The sequence below is a fragment of the Panicum virgatum genome, chromosome 3K (genome assembly GCF_016808335.1).
Source record: "Panicum virgatum strain AP13 chromosome 3K, P.virgatum_v5, whole genome shotgun sequence".
In the NCBI taxonomy this organism is placed as follows: Eukaryota; Viridiplantae; Streptophyta; class Magnoliopsida; order Poales; family Poaceae; genus Panicum; species Panicum virgatum.
In genome coordinates this window covers 56023614-56036743 of record NC_053138.1, presented here as the reverse complement: position 1 = coordinate 56036743, position 13130 = coordinate 56023614, and the positions used below count along the sequence as shown (strand labels likewise).

Below are 13130 nucleotides of genomic sequence, written 5' to 3'. Positions count from 1 at the left end.
TTTCCCTTGAAACGAATGTCCATTTGCCAAGCCTTCTGAATTTAGAGGTTCGCTTGCGCTTCGGATGAAAAAGCTAAAGATTTGACGAAAACCTCGCGGTTTCCCAAACACGTCGTTGTTTACGAAAACCTGCTTGGTCGCTGTAGGGATGGAGCCTGCTTGGTCTCCGACAGGGCACTTCCGCGGCACAATTCAACAGAGATTGTGATTGCAGACAAATCTGAATCATATATATATACCAACTAAGACACTGAACTCAACAACATTCCACATTACGCAAACGTGTGCCACACATGTCAGTGCTTGTTCAGAAATCATAGGAAGCACTGGCCAATTAGCTAGACAAGTGGCTAATGATGCATTGTTGATGATGCCCATTTGGCGTATTCCTCTTTGGTCTTTCCTCATCAGTATCACCAACGCATCTCTCATCATTCTTTGATCAGCCTCGAAACTCTTCAATTTAAAGTACATATAAGCATGTAGCGTACGAGAAGTATTGTATTGGTGTCTCAGCAGTAAGTATCAAATTAAATTATCGAAGAAAGACCGGTAAACGACATGACCATAAGCAAACTGTAGGGATTTTGGACCTTGGTAGAGTCTAGCATTTTTGTTGTGACAAAAAATTGGTAGGGTTTCAAACTCCAGTATCTATCCAAAACAACGAAACATACCCAGCAAAGACAGCCATGGGTGTGGAGAGAAAGGAGGAAAAGATGATCCTCCAAGGAACATGAGTCACCATGCATATGCATATATATATACATAATCCAGAGACACACTTCTCAGACAGGCCAGCCAGAAATGGGCAGTCAACGCAAGAAGATGCCTGAGTAATCGCACGCAGTGTGGTAGGAAATGCAACATGAACTTCTCTTTTTTGGGAAAAAAGGGAAAGGAATACAATCATGCCGACAGCGTCTGAAGACATACAGAAAAGGTCAAAGAAAGGAGCCTGCCTTGTTTAGTTCTTTAGGTGTAAAATTTTTGAAGCATACGGACACACATTTAAAGTATTAAATATAAACTAATAATACAACAAATTTATTAAACCTAATTAATCTGTCATTAGTAAATGTTTACTGTAGCATCACATTGTCAAATTATGGCGCAATTAGGCTCAAAAGATTCATCTCGCAATTTACACGCGAACTGTGCAATTAGTTTTTTATTTTGTCCATATTTAATACTCCATACATGTGTCCAAACATTCGATATGATGTTTTTGACCAAATTTTTTTTTGATCTAAACAACGCCACCATAGTCCTCCTCTGTTCTTCATAGAAGCTGCAAGGATAACAGCCTGAAAATACAGTGAAAAGCTCCTGATTTTTCCGTGCACCGTCCCTTCATCTTCTTAGATTTTTCCCTCCTTTGACTAGGGACTAAACTAGTTTCATGTCATTTGCGTGTACGATGGTTCATCAACAAGTAGGAGATCAACGCGTTGTAGGACATCACCAGGCAGGATAAGATAAATCTCTACGCGTCCGTGAGTCGCTGCCGTTGATACTTGGAGAGTCGTCGCCCTCGGTCGTCGGCTCCTTTCGGTACAGCCGAGAGCAAATGGCAAGCAGCTATCTTCTTTTAAATATTCTGCCACTGGCAGTTCAAATGCAATTCGTTCAAAAAAAGGGTCGCCAAGTTCCAATGCGTTGCGCGTATATATACACCGTGGATCCTCTCTCGCTCTCTGTGCCAAGGCAGTGGGGTTTCTAATATCGGAGCTGTAGCCTGTAGTAAGCTGGCTCGTTCCTTGTGTTCTTCCTCTTCCTGTTTTTGTGTTGATTGATTTTTTTTGTTATTGTCTCTCAGTGTTCCTTTTTGCTTTTGTAAAAACAGTTTAACAGCAAAAGAGAAGGAGAAAAGGAATACAGTATACAGTATGAAGTATACTGAACACACCAAAGTTTGTGGGAGTCATTGTGACGCTTGGCCACCATCTCACGTATCACTAATTGTGCTTGCAAACTATTTATTTCTCTTTTGGTCCTAGCTCCCCACCACCACCACAAAAAAATCAATTATTATTTACACATTTATGTAATTTCAAATGACAAGTAAGGTTGTCAACCATCAAATTTTAGATATCATGGTGGACTAAAAGTTTTTATATAAAGTCTTCCTTTATCTGATCCGGTGTGGAAAAAAATGTTTCATATAAAGTTTGCCTCCATTTCAGTCAGTATGAAAAGTTACTGATTTTTTTTAAGATGCGCTGCATACACATTTTCATATTGTTTCTAATACGAACGTGCAGTAATACTGCCAGTTTTAGTTCAAACTTACGGTGACAGTGGTATGATCATGTTTGTTCATCCAATGAACTGGTAGTGATGGCCAATTATCATACTGTTCTTTTCAGATGGACCATAACTTCGGGTTCGTGCTAAAAATCTGAACATTTACTGCAAGGATAGAGAAGCAGAGTATTCTGTTTTTTTTTTGAGAGAGACACGGTGGCATGATAGCACTACCTCAAGTAGGGCCCCATAGCTGCTTCCACCTTCATTTCATTACAAATGACAAATATTTAGCAATCAATGTTTGTATATAAAATAAAATAAGTTCATTTATCATTATTGTATGATTTGTATCTTAGGGTCGGTTTTTCTCTATAATACTGTCTCATCTGTAATTTTCTCTATCCTGCTTGTCTGCTCTTGCCTTATTCCGATTTATTTCGGCACGGGCGGATCCAACGTAGGGGCAGGGGGCTAGATTCTGATTAGTCATCACACGTGTGCACGCATTGTAAACACACGCACCAACACTGCAACAGATGTACGCACCTCGGATACTGCATTCAAGAAAATAAATTGAAATATGACTCACATACTAACATATTTATTCCAGGAGACAAACAAACCCTTTAAAACTCAAAACACTAGCATAGAGACAGGAGAGGGCACAGATTTTGGTTTGGATACTCATGTTTCATAAATACTCGAACATTTTATTGGAAGATATCAAACATTGAGCCCTGATATATCAATATAGATAAATAAGGGATGACATCTATCTATCTCATATAGCTCTTACATAGATATCTACTGACAATTCTCTCAGAGATACACATATTTTTAGAAAATGGATAAAAATCTGACCTTTTGCATCATCCAATGCATACGCCTATTGTCGATTCTTGTATCATCATACCAATGATATATTTGGAAAATTATAATAGTAAATTTCTCTAGATTATATGACAACTCATATTATTCACGTAATCTAAAGAGAAATTGCCAGCCATTTTTTGCGTAGATCTCCGTCGCCACCACTTACACAGCGTGGCAGGCTAAAAGACATATACTTTCACTAAAAGACACGGGGGATAGAAACACATGCAGCTCTCTGTTCTATGTGAAAAGAAGAGGAATATTTTTTTTAAAATAATATTTCTTAAATAGAAAATTGTGAAAATAAATATGAAAATTAGAAAATTGCAAATTTAGAAGCCTTTCGGCTGCGCCGATAAGCCTATGTGGCATTGGATGGAAATGATGTGGAATCACGTATAGGGTAAACGCATCGAATACGGTCCGATAGCTGCGAATACAAATACATATTGTTATTTTTCTTCTCGGATTCGGATCGGGTATGTATAATATCAAATTTGTCGGATAAGATATAAATAGATATCGACATCATAAAAATTGAGTTAAATATTCGGATTCAGATATGGTGTCAGATATATCGGTACCATTTGGTCACGTGGATTGGAAAGGAGATATTTCGGCTGTGAAAAAAAATGGGGGAAGAACATTTGGATGGATCGTAGAGACCAGGTTCCGATGAGCTAGAATTTTCTTTTTAGAAAAAAGTAAAGTTGATCAATAGTTTTAATATACGGTAACAATTCGTGGTAAAAAAGTACTCCTATGTCATTGGTGTTTGGTGCTCATCGATAACCACGACGAACACAATTCCGACGGTGTCCCTACTCCCTAGGCATCGAACGAAGTAGCGACGCGGGAGTAGTTTTGTATCTTCAGCGTCTGGCACAGCACGTCACGTGTGTATACGAAACAAAGGACGCGCTCTGCGTGCGTTGTACTAGATCGAATGGTGTTAGGGAATGTTTGGATTCTAAGGTTAGTATCCAAAAGTGCTAAATTTTAATATAAACTTACTCAAACACAAATGCTAATAAATGAGCTAAATTTTAATTAAAATTTAAAAGTTTTAATAAAATATAAGTGCTAATAGATATTAGATTTGGCATTCAACTAACTTTAGCTTATCAAACGGAGTGGCACGTATTCAATACGACGATCGTTTACGCTATGAGGTGTTTGGATCTAAGGTCTAAGTTTAGCCCTGTCACATCCCATGTTCGGATGTTAATTAGGAGGATTAAATATGAGCTAATTATAAAACTTATTGCATGAGGCTAGGGCTGATTCGTGAGACGAATCTATTCAATCTACTTAATCCATTATTAGCATATTTTTACTGTAGCACCACATTATCAAATTATAGACTAGGTTTAATATATTCATCTCGCGAATTAGCCTAGGTGTTATAAAATTAATTTTATTACTAATCTACGTTTAATACTTCTAATAACTATAACTATAGTACCCAAAATTCGATGTAACATGGCTGAAGTTTATCCCCGCTCGAACCAAACGCAATCTTGAGATCTAGGTGACAAGAAAGAAGGAAGCAGATCGAAGAGCATCCAACAACGCGGCGCTCCCGCGTTCGCGTCATGTTTTTCTCGGAAACCTCCGGCCACTCCGATCCCTCCAGTGTCTCCGCCGGCCTACTGGAGCGGGGCCGGCGAGGTGTGGAAGAGTGCGTGACTTTTCCAACCGCCCCCGTCGATCGATTTAAATACGCCGGCCTCGTGCTCTCTCGACCTACTCAACCGCCCCCGTCGGTCAGTAATCGCGGGCAACGACGACCAAGCGTCCAGAGCCGACCGCCAGTGGGCTGCCTAGCTAGCTGGTGTCGATCGAGATCGACGCGACCTGCAGCTTGAGATCGCCAGGCCATGCCGCCGCCGAAGAAGCGGGACCTGGAGGAGGGCGGCTCCAGCGGCGGCGCGCCGTCGTCGCAGGCGCCGGCGCTGAAGAAGCGCTGCCGGTCCTTCGACCTGTGAGCGTCTCGCTTGCTAGCTAGCTAGCTCCGCCGCCCTTTCGTCCCCCCACGATCTTCAATTCTTCAGTGACCTGAAAAATCGAATTGGGAACCTGCTGCAGGGAGATCAGGGGCTGCAGGCACCTGCAGGAGCTCACCGCCGCCGTCAAGCTCAGCGTCGAGGCCGCGCTTGAGGCCGCCGTCGCCCGGGTACGTACGTGACAGCCACCGCGCCCCATTAAACACAGACTACCTGCTGGACCACTTGGAAGTATGCAGCTTAGCTTAATTGGGATTTATTTAATTTGAACTACTCTGAAACCCCCAGACAAGAATTATTGGAATACAGGTAGTAGGATTCTCCACTTGATTTGGGGATCCTTTTGGTCATTTGATTTGACATGTCCAGTGACCTTTTTTCCTCAAAAAAAAAAAAAAGAAGTCCAGTGACTAATCAAAAGGAATATGAGCCTCTATCGAATCTTGTGACAATCCTATCGTGCTACTCTCTCGACCTTTGTCTGACGTGGCTGTTAGAATTAATTAGGAATAATTATTAGTGATCAATTAGGATTAATTGCGTCATTAGTAACTGCTAATGACAGTTGTATGTAGGCATAGGGAATAGACACCTTTTGGTGTCAACCGACACCTTTCGGCCTTTGGCCCTTTCGCAGACATCGGGCAGCTGCCTGATTCCATTGTAGATAAATCAGATTCTTATTCATCAATACAGAGAGTAATCACACTTTTACACAACAGTGTCAAACCTTTATTTGGTAGGGTTGCATGTTATCATGTTAGCTTTCACTTTCGTAGCCTAGCTTGACCAAAGCATTGCAATAATCAACGGCTGTTCGCATCTTCGGACTTGATCTGATAGTCCGATGACTTGTACTTTTAGGAACAGTTCCCAATATGTCAATAAAAAAATTCTTGTCCCTTTGTATGCCACTGGGCCCACATGTCATCAGTACAGTCAAGCCCATGTGTCATACACTTGTATATAATGACTAATGACCATAAATAAGTTCTTGCAGTTTCTGTTGAGCATTTTTTTTTTGTTTTTTCGGCATTTAGTAAAGTTACACTTTTATTTTTGACAGATACCAGAGGAAGTTGCCAAAGCATTTACAAGCTTCTTAAACCGTGCTCCTAGGTAGCATTTGCACTTCACATCACCACCAGTATTACTTTTCAGATATCTTTTTATACATCTTCACTTCTCAAGCTGCAAATATTCCTGTATATATATATGGTGTGAGCTGTGGTTGCATTCGCCACTTCACCTTACCACGGCTTTTCTTCCACAGTTTGTGCAGAACACTGGTTGATCACAATCAGCCTCCAAGATACAAGCTCACCTTCACCAATGGCTTGGGCAGTGAAGTTTTCACAAAGAAGGTCATCTGTGACACAAATGGGGAGCCCCTCAAGATATGTGTAACAGCGAATGGCCAGGATGAAACCGACCCTCGTGTTCTTTCTGCTAAAATCAGAGTCGTTGTTCTTGATGGCGACTTTAATAGGCACAATCAGGAATGCTGGACTTGGGAGGAGTTCAACAACTCCACAGTACGCCCACGAGACAAGGTTGGGGCAGTCTTGACAGGAGATCTTGAGCTGAGTCTGACAAATGGTGAGGCTTATCTCAACAGCGCAACTTTTATTGATAATTCCAAGTTTGTGAGGAGTGGCAAGTTCAGGCTTGGGGTTATGGTTATTGACAATCTCGGTGAACGAGTCCAAGAAGGCGTCACTGAACCTTTCACTGTCAAGGAACGGCGTGGTGAAGGTAATCCTGAATCTGAATAATGTTGAACTTATGTTACCTTCAGAATTGAAAATTTAGTCGATCCAGTCTCATATGTTTATAGGATACAGAAAGCATGATATACCATCGTTGAGTGATGATGTGTGGCGCCTGAAGAAGATCTCAAAGGATGGTGCTTTCTATGATGCGTTGAGAGGTTCTGGAATTTTATTTGTCAAGGACTTCTTGAGGTTGTATTATAAGGATGAGCAAGCTCTGCGCAATGTAAGACAAGAATTCTTTTGTGTACCTTCTCATTAGAACTTCATATTGCTTAATATAACTGGCTTCTGTTATATTTAGATTCTCATCAAGGCCACCGAATTAGCTTGGACGACTATTGTCGAGCATGCTAAGAAATGTGATCCTGGACGGGAGCTATATTCTTTTCTTGTCGAAGGCAATAGCGTTCTGCTTTTCTTCAACTCTGCCTATCAGATTGTTGGAGCGAAATTTGGTGACAACTACTTGCCCTTCAATGATCTTGAAAAGGCTGCAAAGGTATAACTCTGATACTAATAGTGAGACTTTACTTCAAGTTTCTCAAGTGTAGGCCGTGCATTCTCAATCCTTTTTGGCACAACAGTGCATTGCATATGACAGATATATACATCAGACTTCAGGAGAAATAAGGTTCAGTTTGGACACTGGTGTATATTTGTTCTTCTTAACAAGAAAGCACAAATTATCTTAAAGTCCTATATCTCGACAATAAATCAAATAACATACAGATTAGGTGTTGGGAATCCAAGACATAACTCATTTATCTCAATGTATTGCACAGTATGCTCATATATATTAGGGGCAAGTCACATTCCGGTCTTAGAGTTGGTGGAATTCTGAATTGCAAAGGATAAAAATTCATGTCCAAGACCAAACAAAGTATTTTTAATTTCTTATCTGGTCGAAATTTCTCAGGAACTGGTCATACAATGGAGCAAAGTTGCATACGAAAATATACCCTACAAGGAACCAGATTATGAACTGGATGATGATGGCAAACCAAGACCAATCAACGAGGGAATGAGTATGCTGGAGCATAAATTTACTGACTGTATGCAAGGTGACATTGGCGAAGATAGTATTGCCCTGCATATTGAATAATCTTTTCGACAATGGTTTATTTATTTTTGTAATAAATGGTTGCCTGACAATAAATTTTATTTTTTACAGACAGAAATGTTTGTGAAGCTGATAATCAGCAAGGGACTTCCTGTAGTCATTCCAAGCAGTGCACGTTTAAAAGACTGGGGTCCATTCGACTTACGCAAAATGATGAAGTAAGTAATGCATGTTTAGCTCATAAAAAAGAAAAAAATTGCTTCAAAAAAAGAAAAAAAATGCAGCTACCTTTCTTATCCTTTAGAGCAAATTTGATCGGTTTCACGATATTAATAAAAGACCAGAAAATATGTGTAATGGTTCAGCACAATTTCTCCATATTGTTACTATTTCCTAGACAATAGAAGTTTCTTAAACTCATTTGGCATTGATTTATTCTATTATCCCAAGCACAGATGAAATGTTCTTCTCAGGAAATGTTTTTTAATACTTTCACACACAAGAAAAAAAGAGAGAGCTGCACATAGTATCAGATCCTAAAGCAGTTGCCGTGATTAATGTCTAAGCAGCTGCGCACTGATTCCAGGATCCTTAAAATGACTGCAGTTCTCTCTTTTTAAGATAACATAAACGCATTTCCCCTGTTCTTTTCTTCTGTGAACAGTACTGTGCAAAGCAGATCATTAACTGAATCGTACTCTCACAGGATGAATCATTTGACATCAGTGTCTACATGGACTCTATCTCTGAACATTGTGCAACCACATCTGCAAATGACATCACAGGTCTAGTCACGCTTCGTTGCCCAGCTGCCGAGGCAAATGAAGCTACAGGATCTGTGGTTTTGACACAGGCATCCCTTACAGTGGATGATGAGGTTTACAACATACCTCTGATAGAGAATGGTAATCACAATTTCATTTCTATGCACTGGAAACTGCAAGTTTCAGGACTCACTGATCCGATATGCTTTTGCAGATGCTGCAGTCACTCAGCTGTGTGAAGAGCAGCAACCTGCAGAGGGAGCTCAGTTTGCCGCCTCTCTTTGCGCCGTCAGAGCTCTGGCAGACTATCCTATGTACTCAAGGCATGGCAGCTTCAAAGAGCCCGGTTGCCATGACGCGGTGGAGCTGGGAGCAGAACCGGCTGTGTGAAGAATGGCTAAGTGAAAATAAGAAAATTAATGAATAAAACATCAATGGGTCGAATTGTCGAAAAATCGTCCGAAGATGCTCTATGTGGAATGGCAAGGACAGGTTTAAATGACAACATTGGCCATCGAGTAAATGTTGTTTAGATATGTATAGTGAAGATATTCTTTCATTCAACTTTCAGCTTTGTTCTTGGTGATTGTTTGAAGCTTTGTTTGATTTGAAATGTTGTCCATGAGTTCATGTCTAGCCACTTAGTGTGCCACAAAAAATATTTCTAGACGTGGTGAACATGTTTGTGGAAAAGGAAATATAGCATATAATTCTGGGAACTACCTACAGTAATATTCTGGGAACAAATAAAGAGGAAAGATGTTGGCGATTTTTTTATCGTCATATTCATTCAAGTCCTAGGATTATGTTAACTGATCCAAGAGGAACTAAGGTAGCAATCCAGCAAAAAAAAAAGTGCAACACGGCACCAAATCTCTCGAGTGGCCTGAAGCATGATACCTGCACTTGGACATTGAACCTGTTACGTCAGAAGAACAGAGCGCGTGGCACAGCAGTAGCCCTCAACAAGCTTAGCCGCTCTCCTGCTTATCCTACGTTTTTCCCCTGAATTAGCCTCTATATATATGGTTTCATTGCACAATTACCTACAACAAAAATTAAATAACCGAGCCGGATGAGTGTTACGGGGATGAAACCCCTCTCACATTCTATGAAACTCTTCCTTCTTTTTTCTTATAAATATACTACCACATTAATAAAATTAAATACTCATAAAACTTTAATGAAACTCCACTGAGATCGGTCAATAGGCAAATCTCCTGACTCTTCTTTTACATAATATTTTAAAGAAAAAAAAGCACGACCCCGCTGCAGACTTGCCAAGGATCCACGGTAGTCATCCATGGGCGCATAGGGACTCCCAGCAGGCCAGCACTCCAACGCGTGAAGAAGAGACGAGGATACGCCATGGAACGAAGGAAACGAGAGCAAAAAGCATCAGACAATGCGTAGGGAAAATAGCAGGAAACACCAGCGGCGCCTCTAGTGTTTCCGTCTGTAGGAAAAAAAAACTTTGTGATCGATTAGCTACTCTTGTGATCTTGTCTAGTGCGGCGTGGGTCCTTGCCCTTGCGGATGCAAAAACAAGCAGCAGCAAAAGCCGGAGATCTCTGGCAACCGGGGAGGACGGCGACTCCACATGCGACGCGGTGGAGGAGAAATTCACTCGCGTCCCTTCTTCACCAACCACACGGGGCCTTACGCGTGAGCACCATCGACGGCTCACCACCAACATTGCAAAAAATTTAAAAAATCATAATCACTAATCACTTTTAATTTCACCACATTTCCTTAACTATCATACATATTCGATGAAGTGCCGCACCTCTCTCTATTTTTCTCTAGCTTCGCCCCTATGAACCGGTGATGATGAAAAGATTACGGTCGGTAGTGAAAATTTTTCCACTAGCAGTGTCGCAATCGAGAGCGCGTGAAATTGATCAGCACGTGACAAGTCGGCAAAGCTGCTGCCTACGACGCGAGACACATATGTCTGCGCCGAGGCCGGTGACTCTGGCACGTTGCTTAGTACTCCGGCCGAGGATACAATAAGTGCACGTAGTTTAAGATTCAAACTTTGAAACTTTAACCTATAACTAATCTTGTAGAATAAGGTTTTTATCTTATAACAATCATATCATTCTATTCATATTTAAAAGTAGTTTCATATGACTATAATTTTGTTGCTACAAAAGTTATATTATAGGAGATATTAAGAGCCAAATTTTATTATTGAATACCGTGCAAGTTTGAGCACGCCTTATATCCTGGGATGTAGGTAGTATTATTAGAGCAACTCTAACACACCCTCTAAACAACATTTATCTTAAATTTAGAGAATTAAATAAAAAATGTACTCCGGTAGACTCTCAACTAGAGTCTCAATTTTTTGAGGTCTTCAAATCCCCTCCTCCACTCTCCATTCCTAGAGAGTCTCTAGGGAGCCCTCTATTATAAATTAGAATTAAAAGATATTCACTACGGAAAATAGGTGGCCATAAAAACACTCGGCAAAATGTTTGTCGAATGCCACCCTTGTCATAGCTCACTCGCCAAAGATTTTGACGGCAAACAGCTCTTTGCCAAGTATTTTTTGTCAGGCACTCGGCAAAAATTTTGCCGAGTGTCGAGTCGAATCTCGGCAAAAAAAGGTACAGTGACAGCGCGAAAACCGTAACGGTGGTGTCGACGTTCCTTATCGCCGACGAGTGATTGAGTGTGCGCGTCACGGGCTCGGATGGTAATGCAAGGGGAGACAAGAGGATTATACTGGTTCGGGGCGGAAAGTCCCTACGTCCAGTTCGGATCACTCGTGTTCTTGCACTCAGTTTGCAGTAGGGGTTACAAACGGGCGAGAGAAGGAAACGGGGCTCCCAAGTCTCTGGATTGCATGGTGTGTGTGTGTAAAGAGTCGTCCCCCTGCAAGGGTCCTGTCTCCTCCCTTTTAGTCCAAGGGTGAGATGGTCGGATACACGAAGAGAGGGAAGGAAAAAGGAAAAAGATCTGGGGGTCAGGCGCCTCCCGACCCTCTTCCTTCCGGGCTTTAGGCTTTGCGGGCCTGCTTGATGGCGACCGGGGGTGTCCGTTCCCGTTCCTGCCACTGTACCAGTTGTGGCGAACAGGGGCAGGAATGGCGTACTGTTGGTGACATGGCTGTTTGCAGGGGATGGCTGATCGGGCGCGACCTTCGTCATGACAGTCAGCACGTTGCACAGTGCTGATATCCGAAAGGAGCAGTTGGGCCAGTCAACTCGTTACCCACGCCGATCCGTACTGAGGTGGGGGACGGTCAGTGATCCCATTTACTTGATGTGACTGTTCATGGGATTATCCTTTTGACCGGAGACACCCTCCTTTCCTTAGGGTTGACTGGTCAACTCGTGGCAGTACGACTCCCTCCTCCGTGGGGGTCGGGCGAGGCAGACCTCAACCTCAGTGGTCGGACGGGGCGAACCATCTTCTCCCCTGGGCCTAGTTAGGGCGGGAACCTTCCTTCTGGGTGGCTTTTGGTGGGCCTTGGGCCCTTTCCTAGCGACTAGGCTGCGTATGGGCCGTCGAACTTCGGTGCTCACCAGCCGGGCTTTGCGTTCCCTAAGTTCGGGGTTTTAGCTTTAACCAGTGTTTTAGGGTACCTGTTACTTTTATTCTCATCAGTAGGCCCCGACCCCCTTCGCGGTTGCGTCGGAACCGGGTTGGCAGTTTTCACGCTACTGGGGACATCTGACGCTCTGGAGGACTTGTCCGTCATTCTCCCGTAGTTTCCGGTGGGTGTGCGTGAGCGCACCCACTGGGTGTAGCCCCCGAGCCTTTGAGTGAATTAGAGATTCGGTCAGAGGGTTTTTAGCGGGCGTATCGGTGGGTGCGAGCCTGCTGTTTTGATGGGACGTGACGCGGTCTCTGCTGGGTGCACGCGAGCGCACCCAGTGGGTGTAGCCCCCGAGCCTCTGAGTGAATTAGAGATTTGCTCAGACGGTTTTCAGCGAGCGCATCGTCAGACGTGGGCTCGCTGCCTCGATGAGACATGACGCTGCCATCGCTTATCGCGGCGGGTGTGCGGGAGCCCAACGGGCGTAGCCTCCGGGTCCCCACTTCGTCCGGCGGTCGCTTGAGTGCACGCTTCCTTTGGACAAGACTCGTCGGGGTGGACGGCGGTCTGGTGGCCCCTCTCGTCAGGTGAACCTAGGGTCTAGTCAGGGTTTGCCCTGTGCTGTCGTATAGCGTTGCCCCGATCAAGGGCATTTTCTATTTCCCTCATGAGGCGCAGTGTCGCTTTTGTGACGAAGCTGGATTCTTTGAGTCGGGCCGGCCCTTAAGCCTCCACGGCTATAAATAGGGCACCCCCAGGATCTATTTCTTATCAAGTCCTTTTCTTGCCTCTACCTTAATTTGCCTCCATAATTATGGTGCTTTTTCTTGCCGGCGTTTGCCCCTCTGAGGGGGA

The 13130-nt window shown here is 43.0% G+C and overlaps 1 protein-coding gene across 1 annotated transcript; it reads left to right on the top strand.

The window, feature by feature from the left end:
* Positions 1-4874: 4874 nt before the first annotated feature.
* Positions 4875-9448, top strand: LOC120699758 (calmodulin-binding protein 60 A-like). Its single transcript, XM_039983821.1, has 10 exons — positions 4875-5107; positions 5212-5299; positions 6196-6248; positions 6403-6884; positions 6967-7127; positions 7206-7403; positions 7821-7965; positions 8076-8182; positions 8671-8869; positions 8943-9448. Exons 1-10 carry the CDS (start codon positions 5004-5006, stop codon positions 9116-9118), a joined length of 1713 nt encoding a protein of 570 aa, XP_039839755.1. The 5' UTR covers positions 4875-5003; the 3' UTR covers positions 9119-9448.
* Positions 9449-13130: the final 3682 nt, after the last annotated feature.